A 23,099-nucleotide genomic window follows, 5' to 3' on the forward strand; every position below is an offset into this window, starting at 1 on the left:
GAAATGAAGCACAGGTCCCAATGTGGGACAGTGTCCCCTTGGGTGAGGAATCCCCCTCACCAAATGTACCCAACCAGATTCTATGGAGAAGTAGAAGCACTGGCCATTCATATTTTAGGACACAGTGAAGGAAAGGAGTGACCAAAAAATTACACAAAAGTACAAATAGGCCCACAAAAGTACAAGGTTAGCCTGACAGTTAATTAGAGGTTTGAAGGAAGAGAGACTGGCTGTTCTGCAAGGTGTTTCACTGGCTGAGATTTCAGGGACCCCAGCAAGTTGGGAATGGATGAGATCTGTTCATTTCTCCTTCACTGTAGTGAATCGAGCCTCCAATGACAATTTTTTATGTGTGTAGGGTCATGTTTTATCAGCTTCTTTCTGGATTATTGCTTATCGGGGGCCTCCCAACCATTTGAAGACTGTCAGAATGAAGTCAGATTTTCGCTGGAGAGTTAGAACATTCTGCTTTGGAGGAAGCAGTTGGTTGTACATGCCACGCAGGGCCATCCTGGCTCCAGGAATCTTCTTCCTACCATATGCCAGAAGACATGGCACAGTCTTTCTGAGCAGGTCCTGGCTAGTGGCCCAGTGGCCTGGCAGCTAGACGTAGGTAGGAGGAATGTTTCCTCTTTTCCTCCTTTAGCAAGACAGGATCTTGTGGAAGGCTTTGCGGAACTCGACATTGAAGGTGGTGTAGATGACAGGGTTGAGGGCACTGTTCACGTAGCCCAGCCACGTGGCGGCGCTGTAGAGCTCTGAGGACACGTGGCATGCATGGCAGTGGGTATTGAGAATGTGGGTCAAGAAGAAGGGCAGCCAGCAGACAATGAAGGTCCCTAGGTTGTGAAGAAAAACTGAGTAAAGGGTTTGCTTAATCCTTTGTCATAACATCAAAGTGACTCATGGTTGTCTGCTTTATGCAGCCACTATGCTGGAAGTTTTACGTATCTATTTACCTTTCACAACAACCCTACGAAGTAGGTGCAATTAGCCGTATTTCTTTTTAGATGAGAAAACTGCATGCTGTCGTCTTTTATTCACCTCAGGCCTTTGTTACTAAATGAATTTTCTAGTTTGGTCTATAGGTAGTTGTTTATTAGTCTTTTCTCCTTCTCAGTTCAAATCAGACATTTATTTAATGTCTGCCCATGCAAGACATGATCCTGTGTGCTGATAGGGAAGAAGACTTTAAAAACGTGATGGACACAGTTCCTGCTGTTGAAGAGATTACACCTAGGGGTTCTAGCAAAGTCCCTAATATATGAGAAAGTTGAGGTTTTTCAGTGACAGTGAACAAGATGAATTGCTTACACTAACTATACGGTACCTGTGACTTATCAATTTTTGATTTCCTTATTTAAATAAAGTTCATATATTTTTACTATAAAAATTAGCCCTGATTGTATACATTATGAAAAACTTGGTAAATACAGAAAAGTAGAAAGAAGAAAAATAGCTACCCACCACTCAAAGACAATCACTTTTGACATCTTGGTGAATTTCTTTTCAGTCTTTTTTTCTCTGTGTTTAAAATGATCTAGATGTTATTATACCAGACGACAGTAATGCTTTGCATCCCTAGTTTTTCACTTAATATTTTAAAATAAGTAAGCATTTATTACATATTCAATATGTGCTAGACACTTTTATTGAATCGTTATCTTTAGTACTTGATTTATATGTTATAAATTCCTATTATAGACAGCAAAATACAGCTCAATTAGGTGGCTAGTTTAGCTTCATAAGTTTCAGTCTAGATCTTCTGAGTTTCCAATAGGGTTAATATTTATACACAATCCTTTTCCAATTGCCCTATAAGCATTTCATGAGTACAACTGTTATTGGATTTCCAATTTTTGTCAAAAGTGGCTACCCTAGCACCCTCTACCAGCCCTACCTAATTTAACTTAACACAACCTAACCCAACCCAATCCAACTCAAGCAGACCCAAACTTACCAAGCACAATGGCCACCATTTGGGTTGCCTTCTTCTCCCGAAGTGGCACTCCCCTAGGTTGCAGGGGCCCCAGTTTCAGGGATGTTGATAACCTCCCATTACTGAGTTTTCGAACCTCTAAGCTGAGCTTGGGTGCCATGGTGGGGCTCAAGGAGTTCCAAGTCCTCTCCTCCTTTTTCAACTCTCCTTCTTCTTGGAAGCGTGGTTGCCCCAAGGCGGAGTCTTGGCAGATGCTGTAGTAGTGCTTCAGCTCCATGTGTGCCTGTCCAGGAGACAGGGACTGCAGGCGTGACAAGAGAGGGTCCTGATATTTCTGGGGATATTGTTTATCTTCTGAATGTTCCTGAAGGGAAAAGAGAATGCAAAGAAGGAAGAGGAAAACAACATTGTGTGAACCCTACAGAGGGAACATCTGAGAGAGCGGTGGGACCATGGGAAGTTAAGGGAAATTAATTCTGCTTCTGAATTGACACCTAAAAAGCACCTACCACATAGAGAACATTTGATAATAGCAACAATCTCTTGAGGAGGGTAGCACAGGATGGTGGTTCTGCCTTGAGTTAGAATGACCTGGCTATTCAGAGGAACACGATAAGTGACACCACTGGATGTAAGCTGCAAAATCTGGAACATGGGAAACTAGAAGAAAAATGACTCAGTTTCTTCAAAAAATAAATTGCAACAACAACAACAATGACAGTATTTACCAGTGTAAAGTGTGGGTTTTATCTTAATTTTGACTCAACCAAACCAAGTATAAAAAATTTCCAAGACAATTGGGGAAAATTGAACATTTATTTGATATTAGGAAACTATTATTAATTTTTTTAGTGTGATGTTGTTTGTGGTTATGTGCTTTATAAAAAGTCTGTACCCTTTAGAGGATCTTACAGAAATATTTTTGGCTGACATAATATGATATTTGGGATTTGTTTTGTAACAATCCAGTGGGTGTTTGTATGTAGGTGGGAGTGTAGATGAAATAAGATTGACCACGAGATGATAATTGCTGAAGCTATCTGATGGCCACTAGAGGGTTTGTTATATTTGTCTTTCTGCTTTTTTAATTTTTGAAATTTTTCATAATAGAAAGTTAAAAAAGAAAAAGAAAAAGAAAACCCAGGATTTCTTCTTAACTTTTCTACTTAGTAGACATATCCTTGGGCAAGTTAATTTAATGTCTCTGAGCCTCATTTGTAAACAGAAAAGAAATTGAGAAAAATGGGTTTGGGATAAGTAGGCTTCTGAGAGAAGAAATCTAAAGATATGCAAATTTTTCTGGTATTTTTTTGGGGGTGCAGGGTATGTGTATGGTGCCCAACATCTGAACTTCTTTCCATGCTGGAAAAATCAAACACTTATGTCAATCTTGAATAGGGGGCAGGACTCCCCAACTCCCATTACTGAAACCATAAAAGGCAGATATTCACACCACACCCTCCCCCTCGCACCCCCCTTCACCCCCACACAGCTTCTGAGAGAAGAAATCTAAAGATATGCAAATTTTTCTGGTATTTTTTTGGGGGGTGCAGGGTATGTGTATGGTGCCCAACATCTGAACTTCTTTCCATGCTGGAAAAATCAGACACTTATGTCAATCTTGAATAGGGGGCAGGACTCCCCAACTCCCATTACTGAAGCCATAAAAGGCAGATATTCACACCACACCCTCCCCCTCGCACCCCCCTTCACCCCCACACAGCTAGAGCCCTGGCACATGAACCAAGCCTGGCCAATTGAGGAGATTCACTCCTGAGACTTTGGATTGTAACTAGTGAAGCAGTGAGACTTCAGAATTCATCTAGCAGGTGAAATACAATGCCCCGTGTCTTAGGTCTTCTATCCAGATTGTTCCTTAGGCATGAACAGCATCTTCTGAAACTCTTCTTCAACCTTCTCACTGAGGCCATGAGCTACCTGACAGCTTTGCAGTAAATTCCTACCTAAGTTAGTCAGTGTCAGCAAACAAAACCCTCATTTCCCTCTCCTTGGTTCAGGAATCATAGTCTTCCAGACACACAGTGCTGGCACTTTGCACACACTCAGAAACATGCTTGAATGGATGAATGAATAAATGCAAGGGGTCTTCAAGATGATTAAGTGTTTTTGAAACTGTGCTCCACAGAGATATTCTTACAGATTCTAGGAGAATATATTTTAGGAATTTTTTGGTGTTCATTTTGGTGGGATTTTCTAATAATTAATATAAGCATATTCTGTTTTATCTGAATGACAATTTATAACCAAGGTTATGTTTATGATTAAGCTGGCACCTATTAATCTTCTAAAAGTGACAATATTTAACTTCTAATGCATTATTTCTGAAACTACGGGAGTGGGAACAAATTCTTCGGAGTATCTATGAACTTTCAGATTTGAGAACACTGATCTAGTACATTCTGTTTCCATTTTACAGATGTGGAAATTCAGTTGTATAGGAGGAAAGTGATTCTTCCACAATTATATATTGACAAGTGTACTTTCAGCTCTCTCTGCAAACCCTTATCACTACCTCTAGGACTAGCATGAGGAAACACCGGATTCCTCTGGGTCTGGCTGGCAGAGCCCTCCACTCCCAGATGGCAGAACAGAACCCAATCCTCCACAGGCCTTTTGACCTTGCAGCCCCATCAGATCTTGGATCCTACCACAGGCTGCGTTAAGCTGCTTACCTGTCTTTCATCATTTACAGCAAGAGCCTCTAATTGCTACATCAGGCCTGTGTGAAAAGTGGTTAATTAACTAGAGGGATTGGACAAGGCTCACACCTTCTTCATGGGGTTTTGAAGTTTTATTCCTAATGTGGAGTTCAGGAAGAGGAATGCTGGTCTTATATTTAACACTTCCAGGCTCCATTCTGCACTTTGCCAGCTGGAGGAGGCAGAGATGGCTTGAACTGGAAGGACAAGTTTCAGGGTGACCATGAAATTGTCTGGTTGTACCCACATTCAACGGCAAACAAGCACTTGAAAGTCTCCTTTCTCTGCTCTTCTGGGCTCTGTCCATGTATGGTTCATTGCTATCCTGTTTCCTCTGATGCAGGAGGCTCTGGATGGCATCTTCATATCACATCCAGGAGTCATTGGCTCCAGTCATTGGGATCTAATTCAATAGTCAGATGCTTTCTGAATACCATTTGGTGAATTCTATTTTGAAGATTAAATTGGGCAGAATCTCAGATCTTGTTGTATACTACAGGTATATGTGTGAGAATTGGGGCTAGATTTCACTTTGGGGTGGGAGCAGAATCGAGACAAGCCAGCATCTCTACAAAAGGTCTCTTATTCTTTTCCTATAATCAAAGATGTGGACTACTTACTATTTTTCCTGTGGCATCTGATGGAAATCTGGCCCTTACTGAAAACTGCTGAATGGGGTGCAGCTGTAGACAAGAAGACTAGGGTAGTTGAAGGAGAAAAAGTCAGTTGTGGGTTAAGCTCTATGTAGTTGAGCCACGTCATACGTAACCATGTAACATGACAATGCTTTGAATGCAATGTTTTCATATCCTAAGCCTTGGGTCCTGCCCTCCTATTTCATGGGGACCAATGTTCTTATTCTACCCAACACTTGGGACTTCAACTTTGAGAGTCTGACCTTCACTCAGGTCATCAAAGATTGACCTAGACAGTTGCATTGGGTCTGCCTTTGAGATCAAACTCAGTTCTTACTTTGTCTATGAAGCCCTTTCTGAGCGTGTAGGTCTTTCTTTTCTCATAACCTCCATAGCATTTCATATCTGAATGCTTAATTATCTTTGTCTCACATTTGGCAAACATCCTATTCAGTTCTGGGCTGTTCATTAACTTTGGGCAAAGGTGTGTTTTGTTTGCTTGTGTAGAGTCTATGCTCCATGAAGGCAGGCACTGTATAATATTCCTGCTGTCCCTTCCCTAGTAGATTACAAGTGATCAGTATTAATCCATTCATGCTTTAAGTATATCATGGGTTAATTACTATGTGCCAAGGGTAAGCAGAATTTAAAGCCCAAGCAATGGGAAGATCAGTGCTAAGACAACAGTCTTCCTTTTCAGAGCCTAGAAAGACCCAATAAAATGCATCATCGGTATTCTGTTCCACCAGCTGGTCAGTGCCTTGACACAGGGACAAATCTAGTAAGGAAAAAAGGTTTCAACAGACTCCAATGATTCTTGGAATGAGTGGTTTGGACAAAAAGTTGATTCTGGGAGCCCACTATGGAACAAGGCCACACCAAAACCTCAAACCTGTGGGACATTTGAACTGCTGGCCATTGGGGGAAATGAAAGACTTTGAAGGGAAGTACAACAAGCCCAGAAACTATCCTATCATCTTGCCCAGTTAAGTGGGCTCTAGGGAAGACTACCAATGCACTCTTGAGATTGGGTTTCCTACCTTCAATGCACAGACAATACCAGCAGATTAGAAGGAGGATCTGTGTCTCCACTGCAGCAATACAGGAAAAATCATGTGCTGCTGGACACAAGGCTGGGAGGTCTGGGGGTGGGGTATTATCTTCCCTCTGTCCCTCCAGAGTGCTTACTTGTTGGGGGAAGCTGTGCCTGACACTGATGCACTGACTGTTCTGTCGAGTGAGAATCCGTTTCCGTCTCCTTTGTCTCAACACCACATAGATTCTGGCATAGATGAGGACAGTCACTCCAAAGGGCAGGTAGAAGGACACCAATGAAGAGTAGATGACAAAATCAGGGTTGGAAATGGAGCAGACAGTGGGGTCCCCTGTGGGTGAAAGAAGGGGAGAAGGTAAAGCAGCCTGCCAAGTCCTACACTTCAGTAGGGAGCACAAAACATGGCCCTGTATCCTGTGCGGTGTCTCTACCTTCTAATGCATATGGAGGAGGGGGATGCAGTCACAGACACCTATGTTGTCAGCTCCTTAAGGGTAATTCATCTTTGTGTTTCTCACAGTACACTTAAAAAAACACTTACCAATGATTATATGCCAGACACTGCTCTGCACTGGGGCTGCAAAGATGAGTAAGACACTGTCTGCCCTTGAAGGAGCAAACAGTCTAGATAGACAGATGACCCCTTCCATATGATGTGGTATGATTATATGCCAGACACTGCTCTGCACTGGGGCTGCAAAGATGAGTAAGACACCGTCTGCCCTTGAAGGAGCAAACAGTCTAGATAGACAGATGACCCCTTCCATATGATGTGGTACATGTCACACAGGGAATGCAGCCCGGGAGGCTGGAGGCAAGCAGGGGGAGGGAGTTTCACAGGACGGAGGCTCCTGGGAGGGATGCAGCCCCCAGAAGAGGGCCTGTTGGTGTGGAAACCTTAGAGGCTGTCGGAGTGCAATGAAAGGAAGAAGTCTTCTTTGCTGAGAATGCCAGGTCTCCGGTTCTGAATCTCGGATGTGGGGCAGGTGGCGGCTGAATACAAGACAGGCATTTGTTCTTTAAGGGAATCCCAGCACTGGTCATGGGTGGATTGGGAAGAGGGCTGGTGATGATATTGTCACTGTGGAGAATGTGAATTCAGAAGGGTCCTTGTCCCTGCTTTATAACCTGACGTGCTCCTGCCACTCCACCTTAGGAGGTCCCTAAAGTTTTGCCTTCTTCACTAGCAGGAGTTGAGATTCCTCCAATGCCCAGGATGGGGACTTAAACTTGTCCCATCTTGAAAGAGAAAAGGGAAGTAAGGTAATATCTGCCAGGTGATGAGCCAAGGGCTTTGTACACGTTATCTTACCTAATCATTAAGGCAGTGCTATGTGAGGTGGGTGCCATTACTGCCTCTATTCTCAGATGAGCAGACTAAAGCTCAGGGAGGCTCAGCAAGCAGCCCAAGGCAGTGCAGTCTGAAGGATACATTCCCCAGCCAGTCTGACCCCCAAACCAATGTTTTTCCTGTAATTTTGACTCTCCCTCTCTGATGGAGTTTGGATGTGTTGTCCCCTCCAAAACTCATGTGGAAATTTGACCTCCATGTGACAGTGTTGGAAACTGATTGAGTCATGGGGGTGGATCCCTCATTAATGGATTAATGCTCTCCCTAGGGGAGGGGGGACTCCTCCTAATGAGTGAGTTCTCGCTCTATTAGTTCCAGTGAGAGCTGGTTGTTTGAAGAGACCCTGGCACCTTCTCTCTCTCTCTCCCTCTCTTGCTTCCCCTCGCCATGTGATCTGCTTGTACCCACTGGTTACCTGCTGCTTTCTGCCATCAGTAGAAGCAGCCTGAGGCCTGCACCAGATGCAGCTGTCTCAGAGTCATAAGCCAAATAAACCTCTCTTCTTTATAAATTGCCCAGTCTCAGGTATTCTGTTATAGCAACACAAACAGACTAATACACCCTCCCCCTGCCACTGTGACATGGCACATTTGCATTTCGTCCAGCACTGTCAGCAACAACTGTTGGCACAGCTGGCCAGTCTTCATAAAGGGTTGGGGATTCTCCAACCCAAAATCTGGACTTAGAAGATACAGTCTCAGGTGTTAAGCTGGTGGGGAGAGGGCAGTGGCCACATCAGCCCTCATTCTGCTTCTTGGTCTTCTGAGGTAGGTAGAGATCAGAGAGCCCAAGATCTCACGACCCAGATCTGCCATTTACTAACTGTGATCTTGGGCACATTACTATGCCCAAACTAGGTTTCATTACCTGAAAAAGAAGGATAAAAATATTGTCTTGTATAATGGTTGTGAGGATTAATGAGAACAAACAATAACTATTATTATTATTTACTATTATTGCTAATAATTATTTATCATTTTCCTCCCTGAGCTTTTGAACTGAAGAGGGAAGGTATTATTTGGAATGGAAATTTGGAGAGAGCCTTGAAGGGATCGGTGTTTGTGGGAGAGGGAAGGGAGTGATAGCTAAGAACTAAAATGAAAAGAAAGAGTGTGCTCTGAGCTTTTGAACTGAAGAGGGAAGGTATTATTTGGAATGGAAATTTGGAGAGAGCCTTGAAGGGATCAGTGTTTGTGGGAGAGGGAAGGGAGTGATAGCTAAGAACTAAAATGAAAAGAAAGAGTGTGCTTGGTGGTGAGTGAGTCATTTTTATGATGACGCTGCCTCCGAATCTTTATAAACTACTGCCAGATTCTCTGGTTCTTTTGGTAAAGGGGTAAAATTCAGGTAAAATTCATGTCATCTCACCACAGCCTGCATCAACATCCTTTAGGAAAGGCTTTTAAGGTTGGAGTAGTGGTCACCAAAGTGACATCTTCTGGCATTCTGGGGGTGATGGAGTTGAGGGGAGGGATGGGGTGGCAGCGGGTGCTCTTTCTGAATCTTTAAGCCATGTTGGCTGCTCCCCTGTTATCAGTGTGTGACTGTTATCCCTCCCCTGCCATCAGCTCCCCTGTTGTCAGTGTGTGACTATGACTTAAATGCCTCCTCTAATGAGGGGGTCTCAGCATGCTTTGCCGTGGGAAGGGGCCAGAGGGCTGGCCGGGCTGTCTTCCCACCGCTCACCTTGTGGCCATCCTTTGTGTGCTGGCATCCCCCTCTGTGCCTCCACACACACTCTCTATGCTCCTCTACCCTCTTCTGGGTTCTGGGAGGCTGACCTCTAAATTTTACATATATGAACGACTTTTAAAAAGCCAGAGTCAGAAGTGGGTGTGGTATGCTTTTATTTGTGTAAAAATGGCTACACATACACATGCATGTGTGCACGTGCACGTGTGTGTTTGTTTCAAGCATTATCTTTCAAGAATACTAGTGTTTGCTTCTAGGGAGGGAGGTGGGGGAACTAGCAATCTGCAGTAGGAAGGAGACCTACGTATAACCATGTATGTATCTCATTACACCTTATTGATGTTTTGTCATGTGCAAAATAAAATATTGAAAGTATGTGTATGAGAAAGGAGAGTGAAGAGGGGGCACATAGCTATTTTAGGGTCTCTGATCAATGAAGACCCTCATATGTAATTGCTGAACTTGCACTGTCATCACTTCCCTAAGTAAACCGCTGCCCATCCTTAGACCGAGCTTTGCAGCCTCTCCCAGAATTTCCCCATGCTATGAGGTCTTGTGACTGCGTAGCAAGCAGAGTGACACTGGGGACACGTGGCCAATGAGTGCGGCCCTGGCCCAGTCCCCAGAAGGTCTGTACTGTCCGCAGGGCAGAGGGAGGCACCACACAGCAGCAATTCAGAAAGCTTCTCTGCTGAGTCCTGAAGAGGTGGTGAGGGCAGTGAGCTCCCCACCCTGTGAGAAGCTGAGGCTTTCCTAGCAGGTGCAGGGCCTCGCTTTGATGATTTAGCCAAAACAGTACTGCGCTGTCAGCACAATAGCTATTGAATGAATATATGAACGATGAATAAATGAGCAAAATGTACAAACTAGCATTTTATATAAGCACATCAGCACTCACTGGCCGGAGGACAACGCGGAAGGTTGGGGTGGGGTTGGGGGGTGGGGTGTTACTCCTCATTCTCGGAGATTGAAGATGCTTATTCCAACTAATCTCAGCATCGAAGGAGGAAAGGATGATGATGAAGACTCATCTACTTACTCATTCAACAAACCTTTATAGAGCACCTACTGTGCTCAAAGCACTGTGCTGCATAATAAAAACACTAAAGAGCTCTACTAAGGGGTCTAAGAGGCTTTGTGGGCCAGCCTGGGAACAAGCCCCATAGTGACATAAACAGCAAGGTCATAGCAGGTTGACTTGGAAGATTTGTGAACTTCAAACTCCTTGAAGGATTTGAGCCCAATTTGATTTAAAAGACAGGAGATGCTGATGAATCTGATTTTAGGATGAGCTTATTATTCTTTTAACTTTGTGCTTTCATTATTCTTTTAACTTTTTAGCAACCAAGGTCCCTGGCTCCAGTGTTCTGAAAGCCAGCTGAGGGGTTCTATTGCTAAAAATCAAATAAATAGCACTCCTCCATTTCTTTTTTTCAAAGGAAAATCAAGCTAGCTGATAGAATCTTTTTAACTTTAAGTTTTTTCTCTCGAAGCTTTCTTAAATCCTGTCACCATTTATTGCTTATTCTAGAATTATTTTTTATAACACAATAGCTATCTGATTTAGCAGAAATTTAAATACAAGTTCTTTTTCTTATCAATGAAATAAAAGGATTGGGCTACTCATTCAGGGATCCTTAGGGTCTCCTCTAGCATCAACATACCATGCTGTGCTGTCAGTAGGGGCTGTTGATGATGTGACATTTGGCTAGACTGCTGGGCCTCTGCTTGGAGCGGGGGCAGCTCTGGTCAGTCAGGCCCCACAACCTTGGAACTCTCTGTGAGCTGAGATCCCACCTTATGTTACTCTTTCCTCAGAGAACAGGAGCAACTCCAAGTTGGAAGAGACTGAAGTTCCACTTTTCTCTATTTTATGTTCTCTAACAATTCATAATCGCATGAGTCAGCCCATGTCATTAAAAGAACAGCTCTGCCAGAAACTTCTTTATCGCATTGCACTTCTTAGTGAAAGTCCAGCTGCTTCCAGCGTGGGGCGTTAGTGGCAGTATCCTGCCTTTTCCCTCTACATTCCACACGGGGAGTAGAAAAAATGGCTGAGAGAATCCATTTGTATTAGGCTTTTGAATGCACTTGGGAAATTCCTTAAAGATGGGAGAAGTGCTGGAGAAACCCACATCTATCAGAATAAGGAAGCTGTACCATGAAGGTCAGATTGAGGCCGAGAAGGATGGCAGGGCTTTCCCGTCTTGTGTTCTGCTCTCCTATTCCCTGAACTGAGTTCTAGAAGGAGGCAACTCATCTCCTCTACAGCCACCAGCAGAACTACTTACTGCTTAGATCTTCCACGAAGCAGATACGTGGTTAAATTCTGAGGCCCAGAAACCTTTTCTAATAAATAATAACAACAATAACACCAGCTAATATTTATGGGGCTCTTAAAACAGACCTGACACTTTGACACAGTATGTGAATAATGGGAGGGCTTACTGCGGTGTTATTAATTCATCAACTTAAAAGTAAGACAGACTGTGAGAGACGAGAGAGAAGCGAGAGCGCACATGCTAAGTCACAAGCCTCTTTTGCCTTCTCGATTCTATATTTGAAAATCCTTTTGGAAAGATTTTCTGAGTTTTGTTTCTGGAACAATAATGATCTCACTGGTGGCAACAACGTTGCCATTAGCTCATCATTCTTCTTTACTTTAGATGTTGACATTAGCTGGCAAGTCTGTCTAATGTCAGATTTTGAGACTGTTTCAACCGTTGCCAGGGTGTATGTGTCTGTGAGAGTGAGCCAGGCCGCCCCCGCCAGCCTCCGAGAATGAGCAAAAGGAACCACGCTCAGCCCTGCAAACGTAGTGGGATGTGCAGCAGGCCCGGGCTGAGCGGTGCTTGTTAAGTAAGTGCCCCTCACTACAAATTCCAACTTAGAGTGCATTTTCATGTAGAGACACGGTTATAGTGTAGTGGGATGTGCAGCAGGCCCGGGCTGAGCGGTGCTTGTTAAGTGCCCCTCACTACAAATTCCAACTTAGAGTGCATTTTCATGTAGAGACACGGTTATAGAAGGGGACTTAGTTATCTGACTGACCCATGAAGCATTTAACACTCACCAAAAAGGGTATTTTAGTGCCACAGAGCCAGCCTCTACAGCTGTGTTAGATGTTGCTTTGCAATGTGCGCATGTGCAAGCGTGTTTATGTGTATAAAGTGTTATTCCATTAAAATAATCAAGTAATGGGCCGGCCCCATGGCTCACTCGGGAGAGTGCAGCACTGGTAGTGCCAAGCCTGCAGGTTCGGATCCTATATAGGGATGGCCGGTGCGCTCACTGGCTGAGCGTGGTGCGGATGACACAAAGCTGAGGATTGTGATCCCCTTACCGGTCAAAACAAACAAACAAACAAACAAACAAACAAATAATGAATGGTAAAGAGCAATGCAAAGATGATAACAACATCATATTTTAGGAACACCCTGGGTGAACCAGGCAAATATTTGTTGATAACTTGGCTACTTAACTATGAATGTGGCAGAGAAACAAGCCTGACCTCGAGCACGTGGTATGTGCCACATATGTTTTCCCAACTTAATCCTCATTTAATTGCAGAGTCTCTGTGAAGGAGGTAGAGTGGAGTTATAGCATATGTAGGGTTAGATTCTGAAGTCAATGAATAAAGTGAAAATTACATAGGCTTAAAACTTGCTTTGAGGGCCGGCCCGGTGGCGCACTGCTACAGTGCGCCGCTTGAGAGCCAGGTGGCGCTCCCGCCGAGGGTTCGGATCCCACATACAGACTGGTTTCCGCTCACTGGCTGAGCGAGGTGCGGGAGCAACACCGAGCGTTGCGATCCTGTGCCGGTCCCGGTCCGGGCGCGACACTGAGGGTTGTGATCCGTTGCCGGACACGAAAAAAGACCAAAAAAAAAAAAAAAAAAATTGCTTTGAAAATCCCCTGAATCACATTTAAAGATATACAGAGTTTTATTATAACCCTGAACCATAATAAATAAAGATGTATGATACATATAGTAATGTGTCATATATTATAGAGTTCATATAAAACATGTAATTTTAGAGGTGAAGTTGCTGGGCTTATTTGTAGGGGGCCATAGATAGAAATAAATATTGAAAACTTCCTAACTAAATATATAGGCTGAGTCTATATATTTGACTTTGCTTAAGTTTATGATCCACTGTATTATTATCCCAAATTTCCCAGTAAGGAAACCAAACTCAGAATAGTTAAGTAGCTTGTTCAAGGAGACACAGCTGGTAAGTAGTAGAGCTAGAATTTGCATCTAGGTTTTTCTGACTCCAAAGTCTCTATTTTCCTATATATGTTCTGACTTTTAGATTATTGTCCAGAAAATGACACGTGGAAGACAAGTTAGGATTTGTCTGTATTTATATGTAATATGTTACATGTAATATCTGCATACATAAGCACATGGCTATGGGACTAGTACATATATACCAGAAATTTGTGAACCTGGAACATAGTAGGAATTGAATTAACGAATCCTAATGGACAGAATAAGAAATCCAGATGAACACTAGAACACTAGTCAATCAGATCTCTCTTAGCAAACACTCAGTGTATATTGTCAATAACCATAACTTTACTATATGTGTTAATAACTTTCATTCAACACATGAAATTCCTGAGGCTGAAAGATGAACATGGTACAGACACAGAAGGCACTGATCCATATGTGGTGTAACTATAGATTGGTGTCATATGCTTAAAATTCAAAGCATCTCAGATTGTTCATCCATCTATCCATCCATCCTTCCAGTAGAATATGTAGCATGTGCCAACCATTGTAGCCAGAATTTCTGTATATGAAAAATAAAAAATACATGCTCTAGTAATTTGGGAATCTATACTAGTTCCCAAGTGCCAGAGATGATTCTTATTGAGTAAAAAGTTAGAAATATATATCCTATTCCAGGACTTTTATGCTATGTTATTTTGCACTGTAAGTCTGTTATAAGTTGTCATCTTTTCATTAGCAAAACTCACCTGAATTATTAATATGGCTTGGTTTTTTAACTGGTACATTTATACAAATGAGTACAATGACATTTCTTTCAAAATAGGAATGAGCCAGACTTTTCATTAATTGGGGCAGAACTTTCTCCCTGTGCCAACGATTGATGAGGTTTTGCTTTATATTTTATTCATAACCAACAAAGGCCAGAGCCTTGCATTCTATGCATCCTCATTTGATTTCAAATTACACTTGGCTTGGTTTTTTAACTGGTACATTTATACAAATGAGTACAATGACATTTCTTTCAAAATAAGAATGAGCCAGACTTTTCATTAATTGGGGCAGAACTTTCTCCCTGTGCCAACGATTGATGAGGTTTTGTTTTATATTTTATTCATAACCAACAAAGGCCAGAGCTTTGCAGTCTATACATCCTCATTTGATTTCAAATTACACAGACCAGGGGTCAGAAATCTCAGGTTTGGGTACCACTCGCAGCCACTTGGGTGTGCTGTGAATCAAATGAGTGCTGGAAGTGAAGCCATCATTGTTACCTGTGGTGTTGAAGCCAAAGAGGAGAGGGCAGGACACGGCAAAGGCCAGTACCCAGACGGCTGTAATCATGAGGGCCACACGCCGACAGGAGCTCTGTCCTGTGCCATGCTGGTAGTGAACTGGCATGACCACCGCGGTGTACCTGAAAAAGGAAGGGGAGTAAGGATAGGCATGAAGAGATAGCGCGGGGAACTGTCCAAATGACAAGTCAAAAGAGGTTACTTTAGAAATAATCAGTTTGATACTGATGACCTGTAGCCGACTCAGCTACATAAGCAGTTCTCTAACAAAAACATCAATTGCCTTGAAGGGGGCCTTGTGACTTGGGTGAAACATCCTGTTCTTAACCGAAGAATTCATGTAAGTTCTTAAAATTGTTAATGTACCAATTAATGTACTTAACTCTGAGTAAGCCACCAAGTTATCTTTCAGATTAGCCAAAGCATCATCTACACGTAGACGCTTGTCCTGCACGTAGACATGTTTTGCTGATGTGCTGTAATCTGTAACCAATAGTTGTAACCTCTGCACTTTACCCACCAATGAAAACTGGACAACGCCAGTGTGGGGAGTCCCTCTTCCTTTTCTAAACTTTCCCATAAAATCTTTCACTTATAACAGACTTTGGGGCACTTCTCAACTTTGTTAGTCTGTGTTTCTCAGGTTGATCTTCACATTGGCTGTACATAAACCTTCATAAAATGACTTCTGCCTCAACAGCCTTAATTTCGGTCCATGATACATATGGCAGGGGAAAATAATTTAGTTGGAGAAAGTTAGGGAGAAAAGGGTGTTTGAGTGAAAATAACAGAAAGGTCGAGATGAAGAACTCATTGAGGGGGATGAACAGAGAAAGGGAGGAAGACTGTGAAGGTGAACACAGCATCGCTGGGCAGCAGGGCACTTCTGCACCAGCTCTGACTGATCGCCCAGCACAGCCGGCCTGCAGTCACCCACCTCCACTCTGAAGTCGCTGGGTGCTGGTCAGGGCACCTCTACTATCCCCCACAGTTTTTCAGACAGTGATAGGACGGTGCCCCAAAAGAATGTTTACTCCCTGCTTGTATCCTAATATAAATTCTAACCCTTGTACTGATGACTATTCCAAGTAGCAGAGGTTTTGAAAATAGACATGAGTAATATACAATGGAGGCTTTTTTAAAATCCAGTTTTCATGCTTTTACGTGCTCTTTGCTCTCATGGAAAATTGTTTTATTTTCTGTGGCAACTCCTCACACATATACCCAGCTGCTTGCTGAACTTACCTGGACAGGTGTTCCACAGTCATCTCAAACTCAAGGTGTCTGAAACAGATCTCCCCAGCTCCCTGCATCCCTTGTTCTAGTTCTGCTGTCTGCCTTTCTTCAAGACATCCGGACCCAATACTCAGGCCTTTTGACTCTCCCTTGACGTTTCCATATATTTGCTCACTCATTCATTTAACCTTTCATTCAGTATTTGAGTCCCTACTATATGTCAGGCTCTATTCTGGATATATAGAGATGTGCAAAACGGACATTGTCCCTGTCCTCATTTAGCTTAGAGTTGAGCAGAGCGGATGAATGAGAAAAAAAAAAAGATGTTAATATAAAATGAAGAGTGCCATGAAAGATATAAGCTGGGTGATGTGTTAGAGAATAGACAAGGAGGTGAGGAAGGGGCAAACCAACAGAGTGGGCGGGGAAGTGAGGGCTGTTAGAGGGGGATCAGCCACAAAGTAAGGGTGGGAGGGACACTCCAGGCAGAGGAACACAGGTCCTGTAAGTTTATCCATTACGATGTCTCCCTCATCTGTCCACCCATCCTTTTCCTACTAGCTGCTCTCTATGATGGCTACCAGCTCCTGACTGGTAATTTCCTCAAGTCTCCCTCCCCCACCTCCCCAGCTGAAAACTGTCTGAGATAGGCAGAATTCTAAGACAGCCCCCACGATTTCTGCCCTGTATAATTCTGTCCTGTTGCATGTTGGCTGAACCTATGTACATGATATAATATCATTTCTGTCATTACTAATCAGTTAACTTTAAGTTAATCAATAGGGAGATCAGCCTGGGTGGGCCTGACCTAATTGGTGAGCTTTTATAAGGGCCTGGACCATGTCTGAATTCAGAGAGATTCAAAGCATGAGAAATCATCCCACTGACCGTGAAGGAGCAAATTTTCATGTTTTGGAAAGGATCACTTGGCAGCAAATGGCAAAAGGCCTACAGGAGCTGAGAACAGCCCTGGCTGAGAGCCAGCAAGAAAGTGGGAACTTCAGTCCTACAACTGCAAGGAACTGAATTCTACCAATGACCTGAATGAGTTTGGAAGAGGACCCCAAGCTCCAGATGAAAACACAACCCAGCCTACACTTTGATTTCAGCCTTGTGAGACTCTGAGCAGAGAACCTACCTACACTGTGCACAGAGATCTGACTTACAGAAAATGTGAGATTAAAAAATGGGTGTAGTTTAAGCCTTAAATTTGTGATACTTTTTTCCACAGCAATAGAAAATGAATACAACTCTCAATGGCTCATCTTTTACCCATAGGTCAAACTTAACCTTCCTCATCATGATCTCAACTTACCTTGCCAACCTGACCTCCCTTTAATCCCTGATACTCATAGCGCCAGCCAAACTGGCCTAGTGATGGGTGCTCTTTAATTGTCAGAGACTGGAGTCTTTGTTCAACCCATTATCCCTTCTTCTTCCCTGGGTAGCTCAACCTTGTCCTCCCTTAATCCAGAAACCTTCCCAGTCCTCTCCATCTTACAGAGACCTCTAACTCTGCACTCATAACACTCCTAACTCAATCAATTACATTGCCTTCCTGCATGCAGTTGTCTTGCCTCATTATTGAACTTGTCTGGTGGCTGGAGAGAGATAGCCTCCACATGATTGTTACCTGATGGCTCAAATCATCTTATAGCCTTGGTATTCCCCATAGGTCTTTGCACAAGGCAAGTAGGTAGAAGCGGTTGACTGATCATCTCAAGGGTCATGAAGGCTCCTTCCTCATAAGAGGACAGTTCTAATCTCAGCCAAACTCCAAGGATCTAAGGTATATAGCTGGCTCTACATATGGCTTAACATGTTTGTCTTCTCAGTTTCCAGGGAACCTGGAACCAGATTCAGGGCAGGAGCCTCCTTCACCTTTCTCATGCACATTAAGGCTTGGGGCTGGAGAAGGGAAGGATATTTGCTGGGATGGAGGGGGTAGGGCAATGCTCCCTGATGCTCCTGTCTGTGCCCAGCTGCTATGTACCAGCACTGCCTGAATCTGCCTCTTGTACATCCAGTTTTAGAGTGTAACATTAGTGTTCTCAAAAGAGCAGCTTACAGTCAGTGAGTTCTGAGATAAAGGTAAACTCTGCAGGACTTGGCCTCAGCACCATGATGTGTGACAAAGGTAGCTTCTTTCTCAAGAGGAAGAAATAGAGGTCCTTATTTAAAAAGGTCAAATTAAGATCCCACCACCAACCCCAAACCACTGATAAACCAGTTCCCTTCTTCTGGTGCACTTGCAAGTCCTCCTTTGAGTCCCTCCCGTGGCTATGAAGGAGCAGAGCAAGTAGCATGTGGCGTTCCTCCAGGCCTCTTACTCTCCTCAAGGCTTCAAATCAAATGTGTGACTCTGAGGCATCTTGGAGGACAGCCTGCACCTTGAGTCCTGCTGCTGTCACGAACACGGTGGGTGAAGGAAAGCTGTGACCCACTCTTCCTCTGGCCCAGACCTACAGTTGGTCCAAAACCTCCCATTTACATAAGGTCCTTGGATGTAAAAGAGTCTGACCATCTTGTGTATTCAGTGGTATGCTGGTAAATGGCTAACAACTGGATCTCCAGGTGAAAAGTCCTTATTTGTGACATTTGCCAATTTCCATGGTGTAAATACTCCCACCATTGTCCATCTCAAGCTACCATCAAAGGTTTAATAACTGGCTCAAAAAATTCCTAAAATTTCCCAATCTGCTCCTGTAGCCATCCAGCACACCACTGAGAGCTGAATACTTTCCTAAATATGCTGTAATATTCAGTAACTCCTCAGAGATGCCATTAATTTCATGAGCCATCTAATGTAGTGAACTCTGGCTCCATTTTATACAGGAGGAGGCAGAAACACTGGAGGTTAATGATGAGCCTAAGTTCCTGCAGTGGGTCGTAGCAGAGCCAGGTCTCCACCTCTGAGGCCAGTTTCTCTCCCCAGTGCTCCACCCCCTCTCAAGGGCGTGGACAAGTCTCTGAGGCCTTGTGGGGGACTGGGCTTCTTCAGGAAATTCGGCATGGCAAGCTGGTTTGTACGTGGAAGCACAGTGGATGCCCAGAATCGAGTTTCCCCAATTAGCTTTATTCTGTTAGTCGCCTGTAGGTCCTGTTAAAATGCGGATTCCCAGGCCATGCCCCTGGAGATTTTGTCAATCGTTTCTGAAGTGGAACCCAGAAATGTGTATTTTTAACAAGCAAGTACATTTTTATAGCATAGACAAGTTTAAGAAAGTCTGCGTTAGGGAAAATTTCTCTGTCAGAGATGCTTGTTATCTTGGGGTGAGAAATGAGAGACGAGCCTACAGTGTACCACTGTTACATTACATTTTTTCCTCATTCTTTTTAAAACACCCTCAAACTGTTAGAATGGAGGAGGATTTGGTGACAGACACCGAAGCAGTTCCGGAATCAGCCATCGGAGGGCACCATAATGCAGCGAGAACTCCGCCAGCTCAGCCGGGGTGAGAAGTTCGCCGCACAGCTGGGGGCTCTCCAGGCTCTGCGGGGAGGCAGAGAGGGACAGCCCGGCCCCGGCTCCTGAGCCCCGCAGGGACCCCGAGTTCCCACCCGAGCAGACTGCTTCGCCTCTGGTTCCCCCTCCAGCGATTGCGGATGCCCGCCCGCCCGCAGGCGAGGGCGGCACCAGAGTCCCCGGAGGGCAGGGCTGGGCTCGGCCCAGGGCCACTTCTGAACGTGGGCCCGCCGCGCTCATGGGGACATCCCAGGGCCGCCCCGTCGCCCCTGTGCCAGGGCCCCCTCCCCTGTGTTTGAGCTCCTAGCTCTCTGGGCCTTTTCTGGTGTTGCTTACCCTGCGGACCCGGGCACCGGCGGTGTGCGTGGTGGTTAAGTCCGTGGGCTTTGGAAACACTGATTAGCGTCAGAATCCCAGCTCTGCCACTTTCCTGTGTGGCGGTGGCCAGTGGTTTGACTTCTCTGAGACTCAGTTTCCTTATCTGTACAATGGGGATAATGATTCCTGCCCCATAGGGCTGTTATAAATATTGACTGAGATTATCTCTGTGAAGTTCTTTAGCAAAATGCCTGGTACATATTAAACATTGAAAAGACTATTTGTTATTGTTGTTGTCATTATTATTGTGCTAGCCCGAGAGATCAGTGATTATTCATCTCGGTGAGTTTATGGTTGTCTTCCCATTTCATCCTCCTAACAACCCTTTGAGGTAGTTGCTATTACCTCTGCTAGACAGATAAGGGAACTGAGGACCTGAGAGGTTAATTGACTTGCCCAAGGTCACATTTGCTATCAAGCCATGCAGCCTGGGGTTTTGGCCAGGCTGTACGACTCCAGAGCTAGGGGGCCGGGAAAGCGGCTGGCACCTCAGCATCTCTGAGTAAGGCAGTGTGCTGTAGTAGAAAGAAGCCAACTGAGCCCTTACTCCTGTACCTACTGGCTGTGCGAGCCTGGCAAGCCGACCTGCTCATTCTAGCCTCGGAATCTTTATTTGTCAAATGGGGATAATACACCTGCCTTGCCAGGTTGTTGTGAAGGTTAGCAATAATAAATGAAAAGCTGTTAGTGCCTGTCACATAGTACAGGCTAAATAAATGGTAGCTGTTTTTATTTTTGTTGTTGTTGCTTCTAGTCTCATGCAAGTTAGATTAGCACAGTGATAGCCAGGGCATGGAAGATATAGGAAATGTCTCCATTTACTTCAAGAAAATTGCAGCTATAGAGGTGGGCTGCCAGCCTGGCCAGAAGCCCTTCCTTAGTGTCCCATTCCCACCTCCACCCGTGAAGGGGACACTCACTGAAACAGACAGAAAACTGAGCACGGGAGACTCAGTTTCTAATCCCACACCTTGTGCTAAAACGGCTACAGGACCCTATGCAAATATTGAACATTTCTGTTCAAGTGAGTTAACTATGATTCCCCTTCTGACTCCCAATTCTGTGAGTGGGGTCTGCATGGCTTGTCACGGTTCAGAAGGTCTCAGTACCCTTGCAGAATTCCACCTCCACCCTGGAGCCCTGTCTCAGGGTGGAGATGTGTGTTGCCTTCTGACTCCCAATTCTGTGAGTGGGGTCTGCATGGCTTGTCACGGTTCAGAAGGTCTCAATACCCTTGCAGAATTCCACCTCCACCCTGGAGCCCTGTCTCAGGGTGGAGATGTGTGTTGGGGGGGCGGGGAACTGATGAGGGTGCCTCTTCAGGAAGCTGGCAGGGCGGGAGGAAAGACACTGGCCTGGGTGGGAGGGCCTGACTCTAACTCCCCGCCTGGGCTTAATGAGCCCCAGGGCTCTGTGAAGGCTGCTTTTCACCACCTTTTATTTGGTCAGACAGGGGGCTCAATAAATCCTTAGTTCTGTGGACTCCCCTCGTGGACTTGTTGAACGAGAAAGCTTTTTGCAAATGACTGGAAAGCCCTTTGCAAATATAAAGTGCTTATTTAGATGCAAACTAAAAATCCAAGGTGCCTGTGACTCATCTGGTACCTATTGTGCTCGCTGCAAAGACGCGGAGGCTTGCCTGTGTGATGGGTGCCATGTGAGAGCCACTTAAAGAACTCCCTGGTGAATGGATTCGGTTGCATTATTCCTGGGCTCCTTGCGGAGGACTCTAATTCTCACCGCTTGGTCGTGTCCTCCTCTTCTGACACATTCTCAGCCCTTTCCCCCACAGTTAGTGCTGACCCAGGATGTGATGGGAGGGGGCTGGCCTGCTAGGGAGGCAAGGAGCCAAGGGGGTGGGTGCTTGTGTGCAGAAGACTTCCCACTCTGCTTTTTAGAAAGAAAAGGCGGCATTATCCAGGCATCCACAGCTCTGCCTAGGAATCTAATGACAATAGTATTACTTGCTTTCAAAAGCCTTTTATCATTTCCTTTTCTTCCCTATCTCTTACCACCCTGTTATTACAGACCAGGGCTTCATGACCAAAAAATACTCAATCCATTTGGTCAAGTTTGTCAGGCTGGTGACTGGCATTGTGTAAAGACCAAAGGTCTGTGTGAATTACAGCATTTTAAATGAATTGACCAGCTATTTGCCATCACATGAACAGAATTTAATGCTGTGTACTGCAAACTTCTGAGAAGGAAAATGGACACAGCTTTTCCAAGGCCTATTTTCATATATAGAATAGGGAGGAGGCTCCGTTTTGAGGGCTGGTGACCACTACAGAAATTCAAGCCCAGAAGTGAGCCTCCTCCATTGGGATCTAAGATGTAGCTCGACCCTCAGGTTTCAGGTAGGTGAGTGCTATGCATTCTAGGAGTTTTCCTATATGGGATAGAAGTCAACTCAAGGTTTATTCTTGTTGGTTCTGTTTTAAGTGGTGAGAGTAGAAGTGTGGGTCAGTGAAATGGTGCTCTCATGTAGGTTTGTCGGCCCTCCTGGCTGGCAAATTACGAAAAAGCACTCTCTCATGGCTGATTCAAGCTGTGGCAAATGAAGCACTGGCTGAATTCCGTCTCAACACCTGCACAGCCTCAACCGCAGTGTATGAATGCACGTGAGTGGGGTGTATAGGCATACTCTCAAGAGGGTAGAGAGGAGGGTCAGGAGCTAGGAGGGCTGGGAGAGGGCTGTCCCAGACCCTCTCTAGACACTCTTTATGCATCTCTTCTCCCATCCTCTCATGTCCTTCCTGAGGGTGACCATTTGTGGTAAGAACATTAGCTACCCTCAGGCAGCCACTGCGTTCAGTTTAATACTCTTTGTTCAAGGCTCTGTCATAGGCACAGCAGGGAGATTTGCAGGTGGTAAGAAGCTAGGTCTCCTGTAAGGGTTTAGGGTGGTGGAGTTGAGGATAAAGCAAACCAGCTGCAGCCACTACTTCTGTAAATAATATATTTCAGAAATTATGTACTAAGTGTCCAGAAATTACATAAGACTTAAATGTTAGAGCTAAAAAATTAGAAAATCTCTGGCTCTTCCATTTTTAAGAGCTTTATTGAAATAATTCACAACCCCCACAATTCATCCAT

The 23,099-nt window shown here is 44.5% G+C and overlaps 1 protein-coding gene across 3 annotated transcripts in view; it reads right to left on the minus strand.

Annotated features, from left to right (window-relative positions):
* Window positions 1–544: 544 nt before the first annotated feature.
* DRD3 (dopamine receptor D3) overlaps window positions 545–23,099 on the minus strand; it is a 44,057-nt gene continuing 21,502 nt past the window's right edge. Inside the window, exons 4-8 of one of the 3 annotated variants that reach the window (XM_008580154.1) lie at window positions 14,903–15,045; window positions 6,483–6,679; window positions 5,280–5,357; window positions 1,961–2,303; window positions 545–839 (exon numbers count right to left, since the gene is read on the minus strand). In XM_008580154.1, coding sequence (XP_008578376.1) covers window positions 643–839; window positions 1,961–2,303; window positions 5,280–5,357; window positions 6,483–6,679; window positions 14,903–15,045 — 958 coding nt within the window. In that variant the 3' untranslated portion in view covers window positions 545–642. The remainder of the gene's footprint in view (window positions 840–1,960; window positions 2,304–5,279; window positions 5,358–6,482; window positions 6,680–14,902; window positions 15,046–23,099) is intronic. The other 2 variants (XM_008580171.1, XM_008580163.1) reach the window with 2 other exon arrangements.

Source organism: Galeopterus variegatus, unplaced genomic scaffold (assembly GCF_000696425.1).
Source record: "Galeopterus variegatus unplaced genomic scaffold, G_variegatus-3.0.2 Scaffold84, whole genome shotgun sequence".
NCBI lineage: Eukaryota > Metazoa > Chordata > Mammalia > Dermoptera > Cynocephalidae > Galeopterus > Galeopterus variegatus.